This window comes from Pseudophryne corroboree, chromosome 2, assembly GCF_028390025.1.
Source record: "Pseudophryne corroboree isolate aPseCor3 chromosome 2, aPseCor3.hap2, whole genome shotgun sequence".
Taxonomy (NCBI): Eukaryota; Metazoa; Chordata; class Amphibia; order Anura; family Myobatrachidae; genus Pseudophryne; species Pseudophryne corroboree.
In genome coordinates, this window is record NC_086445.1 from 366463070 (window position 1) to 366485438 (window position 22369).

Here is a 22369-nt window from a genome sequence, read left to right on the forward strand (position 1 = left end):
GTATTCTTGTCACATCTGACATTGCTGCTCTGCTCTTCGTTCCGCCCTGTCGGTTTATGTAAGCCACTGTTACGTTGTCCGACTGCACTCGGATGGCCCGATTTCTCAGAAGAGGGGCCGCTTGAAGAAGACCGTTGTAGATGGCTCTTAGTTCCAGGATGTTGATGGGCAGGCCGACCTCCAGGCTTGAGCTTGGAACAGAAAATGACAGTCTAGCAATGCGAAGCGTAGATAAGTCTGATGCGGCAACCAGATCGGAAAGTGAAGGTACGCATCCTTGATATCCAATGACACCAGGAATTCCCCCTCTTCCAGACCTGATATCACCGCCCTGAGAGACTCCATCTTGAAGTTGGAACTCCTTTAAAAAGGGGTTCAATGATTTTAGGTTCAGAATGGGCCTGACCGAACCATCCGGTTTCGGTACCACAAAAAGGTTCGAATAGTAACTCTTTGTCAGCATGTGCGGTGGTATCGGCACAATGACCTGTGCCTCCACCAGCCTTTGGACAGCGTCTTGAAGCACAGTGCCGTCCTCCAACAGAGTTGGTAAGCCCGACCTGAAATAACGGTGAGGAGGGAGACTTTGAAATTCCAGCCTGTATCCCTGAGACACAATATCTACTACCCAGGGATCCAGGCCGGTCGATACCCAGACATGACTGAACTGTCCGAAGTAGGCTTTTGTTCCTGGGAACCTGCGGCAGCAGGCTTCTTGGATTTAACCTTACCTCCCCTGAAGGTATTGTATGACTTGGCCTTTCTGGACTTGTTGGGCCGAAAGGACTGCTGCATAGCTGAGGAGAAGGATCTCTTTGGAGCAGGTGCTGCCGAGGGAAGATACGGAAACTTACCCGCAGTAGCGGTAGATATCCACGCTTCTAGGGCTTCCCCAAAGAGAGCCTGGCCTGCATAGGGCAGCGACTCCACGCTCCTTCTGGATTCCACGTCAGCCGACCACTGGCGGAGCCACAGTCCCCGATGAGCTGAAACAGACATGGAAGAAATTCCTGCAGCCACGGAACCCAGGTCTTTCATGGATTCAACCAGAAAACCTGCAGAATCATGAATGTTGCGTAAGTACAACACAACGTTATCCCTATCCATTGTATCCAAATCCTCAATTAAGGTAGCCGACCACTTCACTATTGCACTAGCAATAGTGGGGCATAATATGGTCCCTGAAGCCGTGTACACTGATTTCAGAGTATTATCAATTTTCCTATCTGCCGGCTCCTTTAAGGCGGTAGATCCTGGCACCGGTAAAACCACCTTCTTGGAGAGTCTGGATACAGATGCGTCAACAATTGGCGGGTTTTCCCACTTTTTCCTATCCTCTTCAGGGAAAGGAAAAGCTACCAGAATCCTCTTAGGTATCTGAAACTTCTTCTCAGGATTCACCCAGGCCTTTTAAAATATAGCATTCAGCTCTTTTGACGCATGAAAGGTTAGAGAGGCTTTCTTGTTTTCAGTGAAGAAAGCCTCCTCAACCTGCTCAGGTGTGGTATCATTAACATTTAACACATCCCTGATAGCCTCTATCAACAACTGTACCCCCCTTGCAAGAGATGCGGAACCCCACAATACATCCCCATCACCATCTGTAGTGTCAGAATTGGTATCCGTGTCGTCTTGTGTTACCTGCACAAGCACACGTTTGTGGGAGAATATAGTGGGGTGACCCGAGGTACCAGACAAGGGCCATACAGCCATAGAGGACTGCAATACCTGGGTTGCATACTCATTACTGGTAACCCTGTCAGATATCTGAGAAATCCAAGTTTTGATAGAGGAAAACCACTCTGGTTCCCTTGCTGGAATCTGTGCCAAACCAGTGCTAAGCTGATTACATGGAATGGGATCATCCTGTGAGGATAAATCCTCTGCAGCATATGACACTGTATCCCTGGACATTGCTGCTGTTGACCACCAAACTCACACAGGATGGGGTAATACAGAGTTTCCCCCCAAGAATGGCAAGAGAGAGACAGAGATTGGAGCCAACCCACACCAGTGCTTAACATAAGGAGAAAACCCCTCATCAGTGCGGACTTGTGCTCCTTAATAGGACACACAGTCAAACAATCAGCCTCCACTCCCTTCTACAAGCCCCTGGTACCGTATTACAGTAATCTGGAGCTGCTGTGGAGGGACCAGGATCTTCCTTCAGCTATCAGCATGCAGGAAAATGGCGCTGGAACGCTGCAGGGTCCGCTCTGAGGAGAAGCTCAGCCCCCTTCATGGCGCTGTCTTCCCGCTCTTCTGTATGTGGAACTGGCCTGAGTAGATGTGCTGGCTGGGATCCCGGGAGCCCGACAGGATTGCGGACCAGTGTGAGGGGTAAGCGCTGGCCCAGGGCGCCCCTCACAGCGCCGCACAGTGTGCCTCTGGTACCGTCCAGGAGCACGGTTAATACCGCGCTCCATCCCCTGTTGCCGCCATCTTCACACTGGCCCCCCGCTTGCTAGGGGGGTCGGTGACTAACTCACCACTTGCTTCAGCTCTGTAAGGGGTCGGCGGCATGCTGCTGGGGTGAGCGGTTCCCCTGCGGCGGAGACCGATCAGCCCCTCTGGAGCTCAGTGTCCAGTCAGCGGAGTCAGTGGCTCAGACTCCACAGGGCATACACTGCTTCCCCCCCCCCCCCCCCCTTAGTCCCACGCTGCAGGGAGGCTGTTGCCTCCCTGTAAAATAATAAACTCTAAAATGAACTTTAATAGAAAAGTTCAGGAGAGCTCCCCTAGTCGTGACTGGTTCCTCCGTGCACATTTTCTAAACGGAGTCTGGTAGGAGGGGCATAGAGGGAGGAGCCAGCCCACACTCTCAAACTCTTAAAGTGGCAATGTCTCCTGGTGGACCCGTCTATACCCCATGGTACTAATGTGGACCCCAGCATCCTCTAGGACGTAAGAGAAAGAACTGTTTGGTCATCCAAACAGACGACTTTTTACACATTTCAGCTCACAGTCTCTGGAGGCTGCTGCGGCTAATGGGTGTCTGATCAGAGCAAAATTTGAATAGCACCAATAGACACCCATGGGGGATAATCTCTCAAACAATTGAATAGCACCTATGCCCCTGCTGCCACTCTCTTCTGTTTCTATATCCCTGCTGTGTCACTCTGTCCCTGCTGCCACTCTATCTATGGCCCTGCTGTCTGTCTCTCCACGCTTTCATTCTCTCTTTTGTCTGCATGCCCCTGCCGTCACTCTCTCTTCCATCTATGTCCCTGCTGCCACTCTCTCTTCTCTGATTCCTGAAAGCTCCTCTTACTTCATACTGTCTTCTATTATCTTTTCTCATGCCCAGTGGGTCTGGTCTGACTTCCGTTTTCTCTTTCCCCTTCACCCCCTTCCTTTCTCCCACTATCATGGTTATGTGGGTTCTAATTTTCTCTACCCAGGATCGCATTGCAATATGCAATCTTCTCACCTCAATGTATTATTGCGCACATGCAGGGACAGAGGATCCAAGAGGAGCCTGTCCCTGCGATGTGCTGTGACAGCTGCCAGGGCTTCTGCACAAGTGCTGTCAGTTAAGAGTGCACTGCACAGAGGCCACTTCCAGGGATGGTTCCCAGAGGAACCCTCTGCCAGCTACAAAAGCGGTGAGTAGCCCATAGGCTACCATGGGCTGCCGTCATTTTCACATGGTGGTAGCCAATATTGGGAATGCTTTGCATTCTGGATATAAGTAAATCTGGCAGCATCGCAATCCCCATAAAAACCTATGGGGGATGTGGCTGCCAGCGGGAATGGAGGGATCGCAGCCGGTACCTGAGATACCTGCTGCAGTCACTCCTTCTTACATTTGTGGGATACTTACTATTATTTGCGGCCAACCCCCGAATGATAAATGGACCCCTCTTTCCCTCATCTCTCTTCCCCTCTAACCCAGAGCCTCCAAGGTTTCCAGATCTATCCACCCACTTTCCTATCTTTTTTTGTTTTTCCCATCTGGCCCATCACTTCCTTTTCTCTTAATTCTTTAGCCATTAACTCACATTCCATTATACACAAATATCATCCTGGTCTAATGTTTTACCCTGCTCTTTCTTCCTCTTTCTGATGTGGCGTTTAACCCATCTTTGACTGTATGTGCATTTCTCTAGTTACATATACTGTAGTGTATACATATAAAAGGGATTCAGGACACTTATATTTATTTCATTTTTTTTTTAGTATTTTTTGTTTTTGTACATTAATGTTATACACTTTTAAATCCAAAAACAGATATTAATTTTAGTCTTATTGACGTATATTTAATTTGTCATACAATACATTTTTTTATCACTCTTTTTTAATTATTTTTTATAAAATGATTTTTTGCCCCTTAATTTTAATTCTACTTTCAGTATCCCTGACATGTATTCTACTATTGTAGGTTACCACCTTAATTTTTTAATTTTGATACCACATACTGTACGTGCAGACACACCAATACCACTCCTACCTACATATTAAATGTTATCGTATTTTATTAGAAGTATAGTAAGCTGCTTGATAGTCCTTAAACAGATGCTCACTGACTCTTATCGAATCTACAGATTAGTAACTGCCATTCTGTTACAAATCAGTATTTAACTGGATGCACTGCTTATTTTAATATATGTAATACTTTTAGTTAAAAATGAGGTAGTATGTTTAATTATAAACATACAGGCACCTGCCTAAAAACATGAGAGAGAAAGAAATACAGATATGAGAGAGATGAGTCGTGTGCAGCCACGTCTGTGACATTTGTGACATGCAAATACCACTACAAATCTGTATAGCAGAAATGTGCTAGGACTGCTGAAATACAGATTTGTGCTTCTGTGGGCACTCTATCAAAACTTCCCCCAGCCCTATGTATTTTGGGCACTGTGGTATGTCATACTATGAATTTGGGGCACTATAGTAGCATACAATGCTTTGGGGGCACTATGCTGTGGCATACCTTGAATTGGGGGGCACTGTGTATGACATACTATGAATGGGGTCACTACAGTATGGTATACTATGAATTGGATTCCTGAAACTAAACATGTAGAGGAGTCTGATTGTATACAAGGACGCCAGATGGCCACTGAAAGAGCGTATATGTTGCTCTACAGAAGTTTATATATATTTTGGTTGTAGATGATAGACTGGCTCCTAAAATTAATCTACACTATATGGACAAAAGTATTCGGACGCCTGACCATTACCACAACAGGGTATTCAAATGTATTCAAATACATATTCTTGGAAGGCTTTCCACAAGATTTTGGAGTGTTTCTGTGGGGATTTATGCTCATTCATTCTGTACAGCATTTATGAGGTCAGGCACTGATGTTAGACAAGTAGGCCTGGCTTGCAATCTCCGTTCCAATTCATCCCAAATGTGTTTGATGGGGTTGAGGTGCACTAGGGCACAGTCATGTTGGAATAGAAAAGGGTCTTCCCCAAACTGTTGCCACAAAGGGGGTAATTCAGACCTGATCGTAGCAGCAAATTTGTTGGCAGTTGGGCAATACCATGTGCACTGCAGGTGTGGCAGACATAACATTTGCAGAGAGAGTAAAGGCCCGTACACACTGGTCGATATATCGGCCGTTCTCTTGAACGGCCGATATATTGCGGGACCGATACGTCTGTGAACTCCGTCGTTCACAGACGTATCGCGTCGGCCGCGCAGCACAGCCGACGGCCAATATATCTACTGATATATTGGCGCGTCGCTGTGTGTGTACGACCGCCCGTACACATGCTGCGGTGGCCGGCGGTGATTGACAGCTGAACTGCCAGTTCATAACGTCAGTCCCCGACGGATCGGGCAGTGTGTATGCTGAACACACTGCTCGATCCGTCCATAGATATATCTGCAGATCAATTGATCTGCAGATATACCTATTAGTGTGTACCCACCTTTAGATTTGGGTGGGTTATTTTGTTTCTGTGCAGGGTAAATACTGGCTGCTTTATTTTTACACTGTATTTTAGATTTCTGTTTGAACACACCCCACCCAAATCTAACTCTCTCTGCACATGTTATATCTGCCTCCCCTGCAGTGGGGATATTTTTCAAGTTGCACACAGTGTATGGCTCTCCCTCGCATAGCAAGACTTGTCACAAACCTGCAAGGACATAGGTACTCAAACTCGGACCTCAGGACCCCAAACAGTGGGGGTGATTTAGACCTGATCGCTGGGCTGCTAACTTTGCTGTCCTGCATGCAGATAGTCGCCATTCAAGGGGGAGAAAAATCCTGTGTTTACAGTCTATGCGCAGCCCAGGACTTACTCCTACAGTGCAATGAGAACAGGCTGATCGGGGCCGAAGCGGACGTCACTCACCCTCCCTGGAAACGCTTGGGAACGCCTGCTTTTTTCCCCCGGACATTTCCAGTAAATGGTAAGTTACCACCCACAAACGGACTCCTCCTGTCAATCACCTTGCAAACGCACCCACCTGTTCCTGTCCGGCTATGCCTGTTGTTGCTTGGCGACGCGCGTTTGCTTTGCATACGCAGTCTATTGCTAATCGCCCGCTGTGCGAATAACGCACAGCAGCGATTAGATCTGAATCACCCCCAGTGTATATTTTCAAGTTCTCCTCCCAGAATCACAAGTAAAATAATTAGCTCTAATTGTGGATCTTATAAAATGGGTCAGTGACTAATAAATACACCTGTGCATCTTCTAGGCGACATGGAAAATGTGAACTGTTTGGGGTCCTCAGGATCAAGTTTGAAAAACACAGCTGTAAAACCTTTAACTTTTTCTTTGAAAACTCAAAACTATTCAGGTAAGCCTACAAATTCATGAGCCATCTTCTAACCTGGTTTACCAGCACATTTTCCCTCTACATAGTCCATGGAAATTTACATTTCTTCTACTTCTATACTCCCTGTAGATTATAAGGTTGTGAGCAGGCTGTTTTGCGGTTTTATCTGACTGTGAATACCCCAGTCTAATTTTATTACTGTTTGTTGTTTTCAGCTGTAAATAATTACTAAGTATATTGGAGGATGAGGATGATGATGACGATGCAAAAAGTCACATCCCCTGAGGAAGCTAGAAGTAACTATTTTGTTGCTGCATGCTTACATTCCAGGGACCTATTCAGTTTTAATTGTACATCAACTCTGTGCCAGAAATACCTCTTGCACCGATCTGTACAAATGTGCAACATACACGTGGAGGCAATCCAAAAAAGTACACTAATGGGCAAAACCATGTTTCACCGCAGGTGGGAAGAGATTTAGATTTGGGTGGTTTATATTATTTCTGTGCAGGGTAAATACTGGCTGCTTTATTTTTACACTGCAATTTAGAATTCAGTTTGAACACACCCCACCCATATGTATATCTCTCTGCACATGTTACATCGGCCCCACCTGCAATGCAACATGGTTTTGACCATTAGTGTGCTTCTTTGGTTTGCCAACAAACCTGAAAAAGGCCCTAAGATAGGAAGAAGTGATAACTGACATTTCAGCTATGTTGAGCATGCAGTAGTGATGAAAGATAGATTCAGGTATACTGGAGAATGGACACTTATCCATGGCTCCTACTGATAGGTCTAATAGATGCACTGTTTAACCAGAATGGATGAACATTAACAAGATAAAAAGATACTACGGATGTGTAGAAATTCCATTAACATTTAAATACTGTAGATATTTACTATTGTATACTACATTGTTCCTGAATTAACCCACCTGTCCAGGATATTCATTGATTATCCTCAGCATTGCAAGAACTGCATGTTCTTTTTGTAGTAAGTCAAGACTAGGGGAGGTAGGATCGTGTACATCACCCAAACCATCAACTCCATGGTAATGGCTTGCATTTATAGAATCTCCCAATATTGCTCTACTCGCTCCACCATATACAGGGATCTGTCAGACAAAAACATTTCATTGTATTTGCAATCAAATTACTGTAATATATTTTACCGTATATGCAGATTTTTGAAAATCTGTAATAAAGTATAAATCAATACAAAATTGAACAGCAAAGAACGGTCATGTAACAGAAAAATAAAAAACGATAAATTGGTGAACAGGCAAACCATGTCAACACAAGCACATCAGTGGAAAAGTGTGGTGTTATGTAGGGAGGCTGGACACAAAAAGACAAAATACAAATAGGAGAGAGAGAGGTGTGAAATTCATCTAGAAACAGAGGCAGAGTATCCAAAGATGAAAGGGAGTCCACATTGCCTCCAGTACAGATTGGAAATGGCAGGATACAACCTGCACAGTCGATATGAGACTAAGGGCGACATTTACTAATAAAAGTGGAGAAGTGAGCCAGTGGAGAAATTTCCCATGGCCACCAATCAGCTGCTCTGTATACTTTTACAGTATGCAAATTATAAATGTTAGATCAATGCTGATTGGTTGCCATGGGCAACTTCACCACTGGCTCACTTTTCCACTCTTATCACTGCTTAGTAAATGTCCCCCTAAATACCATCTAGTGTACACTATGTAAAAATTTCTAGGACATGCTGAAGGAGCATTTGGAACCATTTTCTCTAATGAAGGCCCAGGTCTCTGGTGCAAAAGAGCCCAAATTAGATTCCCAAGCTAATTCATGTGCTAACAAAGGTTGATATTTTGGTGCTAGAATGGAGTTATTCAAGAAAGATATAGCACCTGTAAGTTGAATGGCAGATGCAGTAACATTTCAGAGGAAAAGTTTGACAAGGGGCGATCGTAGGGAGGGATGTGCGGATGACATGTCGAAGTTTGAAATATTGATAGGATTTCTTCTATGGAATATGGTGTTACTTTCTCTATGAAGGTTTCCAAACGAAATGGGCGCAAATCCTCCAATGACATAACGAAAACATAATGCCTGCCTTGCACTAACCCAAAGCCCTGGAGAAAAGGTACCAGATGGGCATCAAAGAGGAAGTATACTAAGAAAATTGGAGGTATCCGTTAACGGTGTCTGAATTAAAAAAGGGAGGACCACTGTCAGAACCAATGAGATCGTTGAAGGTCTAAGTTTGCTCTGAAGCCAGGGAATAAAAGAAAGTTAACCTGCACCTACTAATCTGTTTAAAGGGTCCACCCATCGCTATGTATGGGGATGAGTGCGCCATGCAACCATATGACTCACTTAAGAGGCATTGTAGTATCTACGGAAAGGGGGTGACCGAGGCAACCTTTGAGGATCGAATGAAAGGGGATATCCCTTCAAATACATGGGTTGGTATCATCATCCAGATAGGCACAGTGATGGGAAGCACCTGAAAGAAATACAATACTGAGGATGGCATTCATTGCGACACCAAACCATATAATGTGCTATGCATTTGAATAATGGTGGGTAGTTAGCCCAATAAAGACAGTCATAAGAGCTGATCAACCTGATCACCAGGGAGCGTGAGCGCCAGGGAAAATTGAAATTCAGTTAAGCTTAAGTTTGTGAAAAGATTGGTAGGTAAAGCATCTATTATTACCCTATACATAACAAAACATCCACAATGGTGGAGAGGTGATGGCAAGAAAGTTTTGATAAGTTTCCCATGGAAACCATATGTACGGTTTTGATCATGATACTCTATCAAACGCCTTCCCTGCGTCCAGAGCAAGCACTAAGGAAGGATTTTTTTTTTGTATTGATTTAATAAAAAATACAAATGAGCATCAGGTGTTGTCAAATGCTTGTTGGGATAGGATAAAGTCCACTTGTATGTGGTGGTGAGTGAAACTTTGAAGGATCTTTTGTAGCCTGTTAACCCAAATTTTATCAAATGCCTTTAAATGTGTTGAGCAGCATTATAGGGCAGTTGTTTATGCAAAAATAAGTATGCTTTCCTGGTTTAGGGAGTACAGTAATTTTGGCTTTAGTGGTATACAGGTACAAGTAATCACCATCAACAATGTTGTTAAACATTTAGGTCCTATGCGGTACCAATGTCACCTGGAACGTTTCATACTTTAGTATGACATCGGGTAGCCATATGAGCCATGGGCTTTATGATGATTTGGGGATTGAAGTGCCCCAGTAAATACTACTTCTGTGATGGGGTACTTATCCATCATGCAGTACTATCAGGGAGGCATACGATTGGCTCCAAATTTATTCTGCAGCACGACAACGAAGAAATATCTTCAGCCTAAAGAAGAACAAGGAATCGTGGAAGTGCCGATATGGCCCCCACAGAGCCCTGACGTCAACATCATTGAGTCTGTTTGGGATTACATGAACAAACAGAAGGATTTGAGCAATGCTACATCCACAGAAGATCTGTGGTATGTCTCTGCAAGATGTTTGGAACAACCCCCCTGCCAAGTTCCCTCAAAACCTGTGTGCAAGTGTACCTAGAAGAAATGATGCTGTTTTGAAGGCAAAGGGTGGTCACGCCAAATACTGATAAATTTGATTTAGATTTGATTTAGATTCTCTTCTGTTCATTTGCTTTGCATTTTGTCAATTGATAAAAGTAAACTATTAGCACTTGTATTTTTAAAAGCATTCTTAACTTTGAAACATTTTTTCCACACCGCCTAAAACTTTTGCACAATACTCTATGCCGGGACTGGTTAGGGGGGGGGGGGGGGGGGGGGGGGGGAGAAAGAGGGTGGGGGTGGTGATAGGTTTAGGCAGTATAGGGGAGGTTAAGGGTAGGCATAGTAAGGATACCAGGTGAATCACACTTAGGGCCTAATTCAGATCTGATTGCAGCAGCAAATTTGTTAGCTAATAGGCAAAAACGGGAGATAGGGGGTGCGAAAACGAGTTTTATGATAAGAACTTACCTTTGTTAAAACTCTTTCTGCGAGGTACACTGGGCTCCACAAGTCTGGACAACGGGGTGTAGAGTAGGATCTCGATCCGAGGCACCAACAGATCCAAAGCCCGGACTGCTCCCAGAATGCACAGCGCCGCCCCCCATACCACCCCGCCTCCCAGCACAGGAGCCCAGTTTTAGTTAACCAGCCCAATGCAGTAGCAGGAAAAGAGACGACAACGGTTAGTAGCCACATACACCACACTCTCACGACAAGAGAAGTGTCAGCGGCTAATGCCATATCAACCCACAGAAGCTAAGTGCGTCAGGGTGGGCGCCTTGTGGAGCCCAGTGTACCTCGCAGAAAGAGTTTTAACAAAGGTAAGTTCTTACCATAAAACTCATTTTCTGCTGCGGGGTACACTGGGCTCCACAAGTCTGGACAATGGGGATGTCCTAAAGCAGTTCCTCATGGGATGGGACGCACTGTAACGGGCACAAGAACCAGGCGTCCAAAGGAAGCATCCTGGGAAGCGGCAGTATCGAAGGCATAGAACCTTATGAACGTGTTCCCGGAGGACCACGTAGCCGCCTTGCACAATTGATCATGGGTCGCACCACGGTGGGCCGCCCAAGAAGGTCCAACAGACCGAGTAGAATGGGCCGTAATGTGAGCAGGAGCTGACAGCCAGCCTTCACATAAGCATGTGCAATCACCGTTCTAATCCATCTGCCCAGGGTCTGCTTGTGAGCAGGCCAGCCACGTTTGTGAAATCCAAACAAAACAAAGAGAATCAGACTTTCGAATAGAAGCAGTTCTCTTCACATAGATACGGAGAGCCCGTACCACATCCAAAGATCGCTCTTTGGGAGACAAATCAGGAGAGACAAAGGCTGGAAACACAATCTCCTGATTAAGGTGGAACGAAGAAACCACCTTAGGTAAATATCCGGGACGAGTCATAAAGAACCGCCCGGTCACGGTGAAAAATCAGATATGGGGAACTACAAGACAAGGCACCCAGATCCGACACTCTTCTAGCAGAGGCAATAGCCAGCAAGAACACCACCTTAAGGGAAAGCCACTTAAGTTCAGCCGAACCAAGAGGTTCAAATGGAGGCTCCTGCAACGCCTCCAAAACCACCGACAAGTCCCAAGGAGCCACAGGCGGGACATATGGAGGTTGGATACGCAACTCACCCTGAGTGAAAGTATGAACATCAGGTAAAGTCGCAATTTTTCTCTGAAACCACACCGAAGGGGCAGAAATATGAACCTTGAGGGAGGCCAGACGCAGGCCTAAATCTAGGCCCTGCTGCAGAAAAAAAGTTTGGCTGTACTAAACTTGGAAGCGTCATAATGGTTAGATGCGCACCAAACAAAGTATGAATGCCAGACCCTATGGTAAATCCGAGCAGAAGCCAGTTTCCGGGCCTGCAACATAGTTTTAATGACCTCTTCAGAAAAACCCTTAGCCCTCAAGACGGAAGCTTTAAGAGCCACACAATCAAAGACAGCCGGGCTAGGTCCTGGTGGACACAAGGGCCCTGAACGAGGAGGTCTGGGCGTTGTGGAAGTAGAAGTGGACGCTCTGACGATAGGCCTTGCAGGTCTGAGAACCAGTGCCGTCTGGGCCACGCAGGAGCTATGAGAAGCAGATTTCCTTTTTCTTGCTTGAACTTCCGAATTACCCTGGGCAGGAGTGACACCGGAGGGAACACGTACGGCAGCCGAAACCTCCACGGCACCGCCAGCGCATCCACGAATGCTGCTTGAGGATCCCTTGTCCTTGCTCCGAAGACCGGAACCTTGTGATTGTGTCGAGATGCCATTAGATCCACATCTGAAAGACCCCATCTTTCCACGAGGAGTTGAAACACTTCTGGATGGAGGCCCCACTCGCCGGCATGCACGTCCTGACGACTGAGAAAGTCCACTTCCCAATTCAGGACTCCCGGAATGAATATTGCCGATATTGCCAGTAGATGGCATTCTGCCCACTGTAGAATCCGTGAGGCTTCCTTCATTGCCAAATGGCTCAGAGTGCCGCCTTGATGATTTATGTAAGCCACTGTGGTGGCATTGTCCAACTGTACTTGAACAGGTTGGTACTGAATTAAAAGCTGGGCCAGGTTCAACGCATTGAAAAACCGCCTGCAACTCCAGAATGTTGATCGAGAGGAGAGATTCCTCCTTGGTCCACCGACCCTGTAAGGAATGCTGCTCCAGCACCGCGCCCCAACTTCTTAAGACTGGCATCTGTCGTCAACAGGACCCAGTTGGATATCCAGAAGGGACGGCCCCTGCACAATTTTTGGTCCTGGAGCCACCAGAGCAGCGACAGACGGACCTCCGGAGTCAATGAGATCATTTGAGACATGATCCGGTGAGGCAGGCCGTCCCACTTGGCTAGAATCAGCTTCTGGAGGGGGCGAGAATGGAATTGAGCATACTCCACCATGTCGAATGCTGACACCATGAGGCCCAGCACCTGCATCGCCGAATGTATCGACACTTGCGGACGAGAAAGGAAGCAACGAATCCTGTCCTGAAGCTTCAGGACTTTCTCCTGAGACAAGAACAACCTCTGGTTGTGAGTGTCCAACAGCGCTCCCAGGTGCACCATGCTCTGAGCAGGGACCAGGGAGGATTTCTTCCAGTTGATGAGCCACCCGTGGGCTTGTAGAAACCGGACAGTCATACCCAGATGACACAGGATTAACAAGTCGTCCAGACACGGCAGTATCCTGACCCCTTGATGGCGGAGTACCACCGTCATCACCGCCATAACTTTGGTTGTTAAACCAAAAGGTAATGCCCAAAACTGGTAATGGATGTTGCCAATAGCAAACCTCAGGTATTGATGATGTGACACTGCTATAGGAATATGCAGGTAAGCATCCTGTATGTCCAAGGAGACCATGTAGTCCCCAGATTCCAAGGCCAGAACTATAGAGCGAAGGGTTTCCATACAGAACTTGGAAATCTTCAAAAACCTGTTCAATGCCTTGAGGTTGAGAATGGGCCGGGAGGACCCATTCGGTTTCGGGACTAGAAACAGCGGAGAATAGTACCCCCGGCCCCTCTGAGCAAGAGGCACCTGTACTACGACTCCTGTATCAGGAGGGTCTGTACCGAGTGTAGAGATTTTGCCTTTTTCCGGTCCAAAGGGACGTCTGTCTGGCAAAATTGATGAGGGGGTCGGTTTTTGAAGGCAATGGCGTAACCTCGAGTGACGACTTCCCGTACCCAGGCATCTGAAGTGGTCTTCAACCATTCCTGGGTATAACCTAGAAGCCGGCCCCCCACCCTGGGATCCTCCAGGGGGAGGCCCGCCCCGTCATGCGGCAGGCTTATCGGTCTTGGCAGCTGGCTGACGGGCAGCCCAGGCTCTTTTGGGCTTCGGCTTACCAGGTTTGGAAGTGCGGGCCTGCTTATGGTACGCCTGACCTTTTGCTTTACCTGAAGGACGAAAGGACGTACCTTTAGCCTTCGACACAGAAGGAGCGGTATTAGGTAGATAGGCAGTTTTGGCAGTAGCCAAGTCAGCCACTATCTTATTTAAGTCCTCCCCAAACAGAATATCTCCCTTGAAAGGGAGTACCTCCAGGGTTTTTCTAAAGTCCAGATCCACAGACCAGGATCTCTGGCACAATATCCGGCGAGCCAGGACTGACGTAGTAGAGGCCTTGGCTGCCAGGATACCGGCATCAGAAGCCGCCTCTTTAATATATCGAGAAGCTGTGACAATATATGACAAGCATTGTCTAGCATGGTCAGAGGAGATTTCAGCCTCTAACTCCAAGGCCCATGCTTCAATAGCCTCAGCAGCCCATGAAGCTGCAATAGTAGGCCTTTGTGTAGCAGCCGTGAGGGTGTAAATCGCTTTTAGGCAACCCTTCACACGTTTATCCGTAGGCTCTTTCAGAGACATGACGGTAGTGACGGGTAGAGCTGAGGAAACCACCATCCCAGTCACATGCGAGTCTACTGGAGGAGGTTTTTCCCGATTCTTAGATAGCTCTGGCTGGCACGAGGGGATAGCGAGCCAGCATCTTCTTTTGAGGCACAAACTTTGTACACGGGTTTTCCCAGGGTTCCTGACGTATATCCACTAGGTGATCAGAGGGAGGTAAAAATAAGATTTTACTTACCGATAAATCTATTTCTCGGAGTCCGTAGTGGATGCTGGGGTTCCTGAAAGGACCATGGGGAATAGCGGCTCCGCAGGAGACAGGGCACAAAAAGTAAAGCTTTTTCCGATCAGGTGGTGTGCACTGGCTCCTCCCCCTATGACCCTCCTCCAGACTCCAGTTAGGTACTGTGCCCGGACGAGCGTACACAATAAGGGAGGATTTTGAATCCCGGGTAAGACTCATACCAGCCACACCAATCACACCGTACAACTTGTGATCTAAACCCAGTTAACAGTATGATAACAGCGGAGCCTCTGAAAGATGGCTTCCTTCAACAATAACCCGAATTAGTTAACAATAACTATGTACAATTTATGCAGATAATCCGCACTTGGGATGGGCGCCCAGCATCCACTACGGACTCCGAGAAATAGATTTATCGGTAAGTAAAATCTTATTTTCTCTATCGTCCTAGTGGATGCTGGGGTTCCTGAAAGGACCATGGGGATTATACCAAAGCTCCCAAACGGGCGGGAGAGTGCGGATGACTCTGCAGCACCGAATGAGAGAACTCCAGGTCCTCCTTAGCCAGAGTATCAAATTTGTAAAATTTTACAAACGTGTTCTCCCCTGACCACGTAGCTGCTCGGCAAAGTTGTAATGCCGAGACCCCTCGGGCAGCCGCCCAAGATGAGCCCACCTTCCTTGTGGAGTGGGCCTTTACAGATTTAGGCTGTGGCAGGCCTGCCACAGAATGTGCAAGTTGGATTGTGCTACAGATCCAACGAGCAATCGTCTGCTTAGACGCCGGAGCACCCATCTTGTTGGGTGCATACAATATAAACAACGAGTCAGATTTTCTGACTCCAGCTGTCCTTGCAATATATATTTTTAATGCTCTGACAACGTCCAGTAACTTGGAGTCCTCCAAGTCACTTGTAGCCGCAGGCACTACAATAGGCTGGTTCAGATGAAATGCTGACACCACCTTAGGGAGAAAATGCGGACGAGTCCGCAGTTCTGCCCTGTCCGAATGGAAAATCAGATATGGGCTTTTGTAAGATAAAGCTGCCAATTCTGACACTCTCCTGGCAGAAGCCAGGGCTAGAAGCATGGTCACTTTCCATGTGAGATATTTCAAATCCACCTTTTTTAGTGGTTCAAACCAATGAGATTTTAGGAAATCCAAAACCACATTGAGATCCCACGGTGCCACTGGAGGCACCACAGGAGGCTGTATATGCAGCACTCCCTTAACAAAGGTCTGGACTTCAGGGACTGAAGCCAATTCTTTTTGAAAGAAAATCGACAGGGCCGAAATTTGAACCTTAATAGATCCCAATTTGAGACCCATTGACAATCCTGATTGCAGGAAATGTAGGAATCGACCCAGTTGAAATTCCTCCGTCGGAGCACTCCGATCTTCGCACCACGCAACATATTTTCGCCAAATTCGGTGATAATGTTGCACGGTTACTTCCTTCCTTGCTTTAATCAAAGTAGGAATGACTTCTTCCGGCATGCCTTTTTCCTTTAGGATCCGGCGTTCAACCGCCATGCCGTCAAACGCAGCCGCGGTAAGTCTTGAAACAGACAGGGACCCTGCTGAAGCAAGTCCCTCCTTAGAGGTAGAGGCCACGGATCTTCCGTGATCATCTCTTGAAGTTCCGGGTACCAAGTCCTTCTTGGCCAATCCGGAACCACTAGTATCGTTCTTACGCCTCTTTGCCGTATAATTCTCAATACTTTTGGTATGAGAGGCAGAGGAGGAAACACATACACCGACTGGTACACCCAAGGCGTTACCAGCGCGTCCACAGCTATTGCCTGCGGATCTCTTGACCTGGCGCAATACCTGTCCAGTTTTTTGTTGAGGCGAGACGCCATCATGTCCACCATTGGTCTTTCCCAACGGGTTACCAGCATGTGGAAGACTTCTGGATGAAGTCCCCACTCTCCCGGGTGAAGATCGTGTCTGCTGAGGAAGTCTGCTTCCCAGTTGTCCACTCCCGGGATGAACACTGCTGACAGTGCTATCACATGATTCTCTGCCCAGCGAAGAATCCTTGCAGCTTCTGCCATTGCACTCCTGCTTCTTGTGCCGCCCTGTCTGTTCACATGGGCGACTGCCGTGATGTTGTCCGACTGGATCAACACCGGTTTTCCCTGAAGCAGAGGTTCTGCCTGGCTTAGAGCATTGTATATTGCTCTTAGTTCCAGAATGTTTATGTGAAGAGACGTTTCCAGGCTCGTCCATACTCCCTGGAAGTTTCTTCCTTGTGTGACTGCTCCCCAGCCTCTCAGGCTGGCGTCCGTGGTCACCAGGATCCAATCCTGTATGCCGAATCTGCGGCCCTCCCATAGATGAGCACTCTGCAACCACCACAGAAGAGACACCCTTGTCCTTGGAGACAGGGTTATCCGCAGGTGCATCTGAAGATGCGACCCTGACCATTTGTTCAACAGATCCCTTTGGAAAATTCTTGCGTGGAATCTGCCGAATGGAATTGCTTCGTAAGAAGCCACCATTTTTCCCAGGACTCTTGTGCATTGATGTACAGACACCTTTCCTGGTTTTAGGAGGTTCCTGACAAGCTCGGATAACTCCTTGGCTTTTTCCTCCGGGAGAAAAACCTTTTTCTGAACCGTGTCCAGAATCATCCCTAGGAACAGCAGACGAGTTGTCGGCATTAACTGGGATTTTGGAATATTCAGAATCCACCCGTGCTGTTTTAGCACTTCCTGAGACAGTGCTAATCCCATCTCTAGCTGTTCTCTGGACCTCGCCCTTATTAGGAGATCGTCCAAGTATGGGATAATTAATACGCCTTTTCTTCGAAGAAGAATCATCATCTCGGCCATTACCTTTGTAAAGATCCGAGGTGCCGTGGACAATCCGAACGGCAGCGTCTGAAACTGATAGTGACAGTTTTGTACAACGAACCTGAGGTACGCCTGGTGTGAGGGGTAAATTGGAACGTGGAGATACGCATCCTTGATGTCCAAGGATACCATAAAGTCCCCCTCTTCCAGGTTCGCTATCACTGCTCTGAGTGACTCCATTTTGAACTTGAACTTCTTTATGTACAGGTTCAAGGACTTCAGATTTAGAATAGGCCTTACCGAGCCATCCGGCTTCGGTACCACAAAAAGAGTGGAATAATACCCCTTCCCTTGTTGCAGAAGAGGTACCTTGACTATCACCTGCTGAGAGTACAGCTTGTGAATGGCTTCCAACACCGTCTCCCTTTCGGAGGGGGACGTTGGTAAAGCAGACTTCAGGAAACGGCGAGGTGGATCTGTCTCTAATTCCAACCTGTATCCCTGAGATATTATCTGCAGGATCCAGGGATCTACTTGCGAGTGAGCCCACTGCGCGCTGTAATTTTTGAGACGACCCCCCACGGTCCCTGAGTCCGCTTGAGAAGCCCCAGCGTCATGCTGAGGCTTTTGTAGAAGCCGGGGAGGGCTTCTGATCCTGTGAAGGAGCTGCGTGTTGCTGTCTCTTCCCTCGACCTTTGCCTCGTGGCAGATATGAATAGCCCTTTGCTCTCTTATTTTTAAAGGAACGAAAGGGCTGCGGTTGAAAAGTCGGTGCCTTTTTCTGTTGGGGAGTGACTTGAGGTAGAAAGGTGGATTTCCCGGCTGTAGCCGTGGCCACCAAATCTGATAGACCGACTCCAAATAACTCCTCCCCTTTATACGGCAAAACTTCCATATGCCGTTTTGAATCCGCATCGCCTGTCCACTGTCGCGTCCATAAAGCTCTTCTGGCCGAAATGGACATAGCACTTACCCGTGATGCCAGTGTGCATATATCCCTCTGTGCATCACGCATATAAAGAAATGCATCCTTTATTTGTTCTAACGACAGTAAAATATTGTCCCTGTCCAGGGTATCAATATTTTCAATCAGGGATTCTGACCAAACTACCCCCGCACTGCCCATCCAGGCAGTCGCTACAGCTGGTCGTAGTATAACACCTGCATGTGTGTATATACTTTTTTGGATATTTTCCATCCTCCTATCTGATGGATCTTTAAGTGCGGCCGTCTCAGGAGAGGGTAACGCCACTTGTTTAGATAAGCGTGTTAGCGCCTTGTCCACCCTAGGAGGTGTTTCCCAGCGCTCCCTAACCTCTGGCGGGAAAGGGTATAATGCCAATAATTTCTTTGAAATTATCAGCTTTTTATCAGGGGCAACCCACGCTTCATTACACACGTCATTTAGTTCTTCTGATTCAGGAAAAACTATAGGTAGTTTTTTCATACCCCACATAATACCCTGTTTAGTGGTACCTGTAGTATCAGCTAAATGTAACGCCTCCTTCATTGCCAAAATCATATAACGTGTGGCCCTACTGGAAAATACGGTTGATTCGTCACCGTCACCACTGGAGTCATCGCCTGTGTCTGGGTCTGTGTCGACCGACTGAGGCAAAGGGCGTTTCACAGCCCCTGACGGTGTTTGAGTCGCCTGGACAGGCACTAATTGATTGTCCGGCCGTCTCATGTCGTCAAACGACTGCTTTAGCGTGTTGACACTATCCCGTAGTTCCATAAATAAAGGCATCCATTCTGGTGTCGACTCCCTAGGGGGTGACATCCTCATATTTGGCAATTGCTCCGCCTCCACACCAATATCGTCCTCATACATGTCGACACACACGTACCGACACACAGCAGACACACAGGGAATGCTCCTAACGAAGACAGGACCCACTAGCCCTTTGGGGAGACAGAGGGAGAGTTTGCCAGCACACACCAAAAGCGCTATATATATATCAGGGATAGCCTTATAATAAGTGCTCCCTTATAGCTGCTTTGTTATATCAAAATATCGCCATAAATGTGCCCCCCCCTCTCTGTTTTACCCTGTTTCTGTAGTGCAGTGCAGGGGAGAGACTTGGGAGCCGTCCTGACCAGCGGAGCTGTGAGAGGAAATGGCGCCGTGTGCTGAGGAGATAGGCCCCGCCCCTTTTCCGGCGGGCTCGTCTCCCGCTATTTAGAAAAGTTAGGCAGGGGTTAAATATCTCCATATAGCCTCTAGGGCTATATGTGAGGTATTTTTAGCCTTTATAGGTACTCATTTGCCTCCCAGGGCGCCCCCCCCCAGCGCCCTGCACCCTCAGTGACTGCCGTGTGAAGTGTGCTGAGAGGAAAATGGCGCACAGCTGCAGTGCTGTGCGCTACCTTTAGAAGACTGCAGGAGTCTTCAGCCGCCGATTCTGGACCTCTTCTGATTTCAGCATCTGCAAGGGGGCCGGCGGCGTGGCTCCGGTGACCATCCAGGCTGTACCTGTGATCGTCCCTCTGGAGCTTGATGTCCAGTAGCCAAGAAACCAATCCATCCTGCACGCAGGTGAGTTGACTCCTTCTCCCCTCAGTCCCTCGCTGCAGTGATCCTGTTGCCAGCAGGAATCACTGTAAAATAAAAAACCTAGCTAAACTTTCTCTAAGCAGCTCTTTAGGAGAGCCACCTAGATTGCACCCTTCTCGGCCGGGCACAAAAATCTAACTGGAGTCTGGAGGAGGGTCATAGGGGGAGGAGCCAGTGCACACCACCTGATCGGAAAAAGCTTTACTTTTTGTGCCCTGTCTCCTGCGGAGCCGCTATTCCCCATGGTCCTTTCAGGAACCCCAGCATCCACTAGGACGATAGAGAAACCTGTTTAACCAGGCACGGATGGCTCGGGATCATCCGTAATCTGCAGAATTAACTTAATAGCCTCCAAAGGGTCAGGAACATCCACATGTGAACTACCCTCCCCATCAGCCGTATCTGAGTCAGAACCTGTGGGGTCAGTGTAAGTGCCGTCCTCATCAGACGAGGTGTCAGTGACAGCGGTGGATTGTGAGGAGATGAACGCTCGCTTAGAGGACCTCTTGGACTTAGGCGAGCGTTGGTCAGACTTTTTAGTAGTCAAGGACTGGTTCAACTTCTTTAATTGAGCAGATAAATCATCCGCCCACGGTGGGTTAGCTGCAGGGCACAGAAACGGTTGTACCGGCATTGGGGGTCCCATAGGGGGTGTTAGTTTATGAACTAGCGTATGCAGAAGCGTGGAAAAAGCGGCCCACGGTGGGTCAGTATGTGCCTCTGTTGCCACAGTCCCACTGGGAGGCAAGGAGCCCACAGCTGCTATATTCTCCTCATATGTGCCTGTGGCTTCAGCAACACCAGCAGTGTGTTCCGCCCCAGAACCGTTACAGTCAGAAGCAGACATGATATAACTTGCAGTATGAGGTAACACAGTACAATTATCAGCAGCACAATATCCCAAACCCAAAACCCTGTGCAGTGTAGTCAGCGCTAGCAGAGATAAAGGAGAGATATGGTGACCAAATCACAGAGAAAAATACATAATACAGTATATCTTTGTGAAAATCCTATATTAGATAACACCCCTCAGGTTATAGAATATAGGGATAGCAAGTTGAGTGAAAGACACGAGATGGACAACACTCAGCTATCAAATGCACACACAGAAGGTCACAGTTTGTACAATGCAGAGGTTATTACAGACAATAATACTGCACTGGACTAGCTCACACAGCTATATAACAGTAGATATAACAGTACACAGTAAGAACTGGATGTATATCACAGGGTAATTGTACTATAAAACCCTGACTAAGTGCACTCTTTCTTAACTATCACTGTCTAAAAAAGGCAGGTAGAATACTTAAGTGTCATGTAAAGGCACAGCGCTGACAACCAGGCGGCTTTACATAGGAGGATTTGCCCAAGCAGTCCCAGGAACAGTGAGCTGAGGGATAATGGCGCCGCAGACACTGACTGGGAGTGAGGAAAAGACAGATATGCAGCTCCAGGGCGGGAACATTTACGGGAAATGGCACCCTGGGGCTGGGGGAGCGGCTTCAGGTCTAAGCCTTATCCCCCTTGCTGGCAAAACCACCGGGTACTGTGGGCGATATAAGAAGTGGTTTAGAGAGAAAACCCTACCTGCGCCCATGCCCTGGTGATCTAGTGGGATCGCCTGTACTGCCATAGTGTCCACCGCCCGCGCGGCCCGCCTCTCACTGACCGCGCCGGATCGCTATAAAGACCCGGTCCCGCGAGCGGGACCAACTTACCACCTACCGAAGCGCGGCGACGCGATCCTGTAGAACCCCAGCCGTGTGTGTCTAACAAGAAGAAAACTGGAGCCTCCGCTGTAGGTACCTGGCAACCAGGGCTCGGGAGTGTACAGCGCCGCTGGGGAAAGGTGGAGCTGCAGCAGTGAATGTCACAAAACATTTACCACCGCTGCTGCCCTTGAAGTCTTCACTTTTTACCTCATAAAAAGCTTTTCTCAGGGCTGCTTGGAGCAGCCCCTCTGTTAAGTGCCTGCTTACTGCAGCACCAACTTACAAAACTGAGCTCCTGTGCAGGGAGGCGGGGTTATAGAGGAGGCGGCGCTGTGCATTCTGGGAACAGTCAAAGCTTTGAGCCTGTTGGTGCCTCGGATCAAGATCCTACTCTAAACCCCATTGTCCAGACTTGTGGAGCCCAGTGTA

General features: G+C 47.7%; 1 protein-coding gene across 4 annotated transcripts in view; it reads right to left on the bottom strand.

Annotated features, from left to right (window-relative positions):
• LOC135020477 (nucleoside hydrolase-like) overlaps window positions 1–22369 on the bottom strand; it is a 103407-nt gene that overhangs the window by 34568 nt on the left and 46470 nt on the right. For all 4 annotated transcript variants that reach the window (XM_063953186.1, XM_063953187.1, XM_063953189.1 and 1 more), the window contains exon 3: window positions 7683–7862. In XM_063953186.1, the coding sequence (XP_063809256.1) occupies window positions 7683–7862 (180 nt within the window). The remainder of the gene's footprint in view (window positions 1–7682; window positions 7863–22369) is intronic.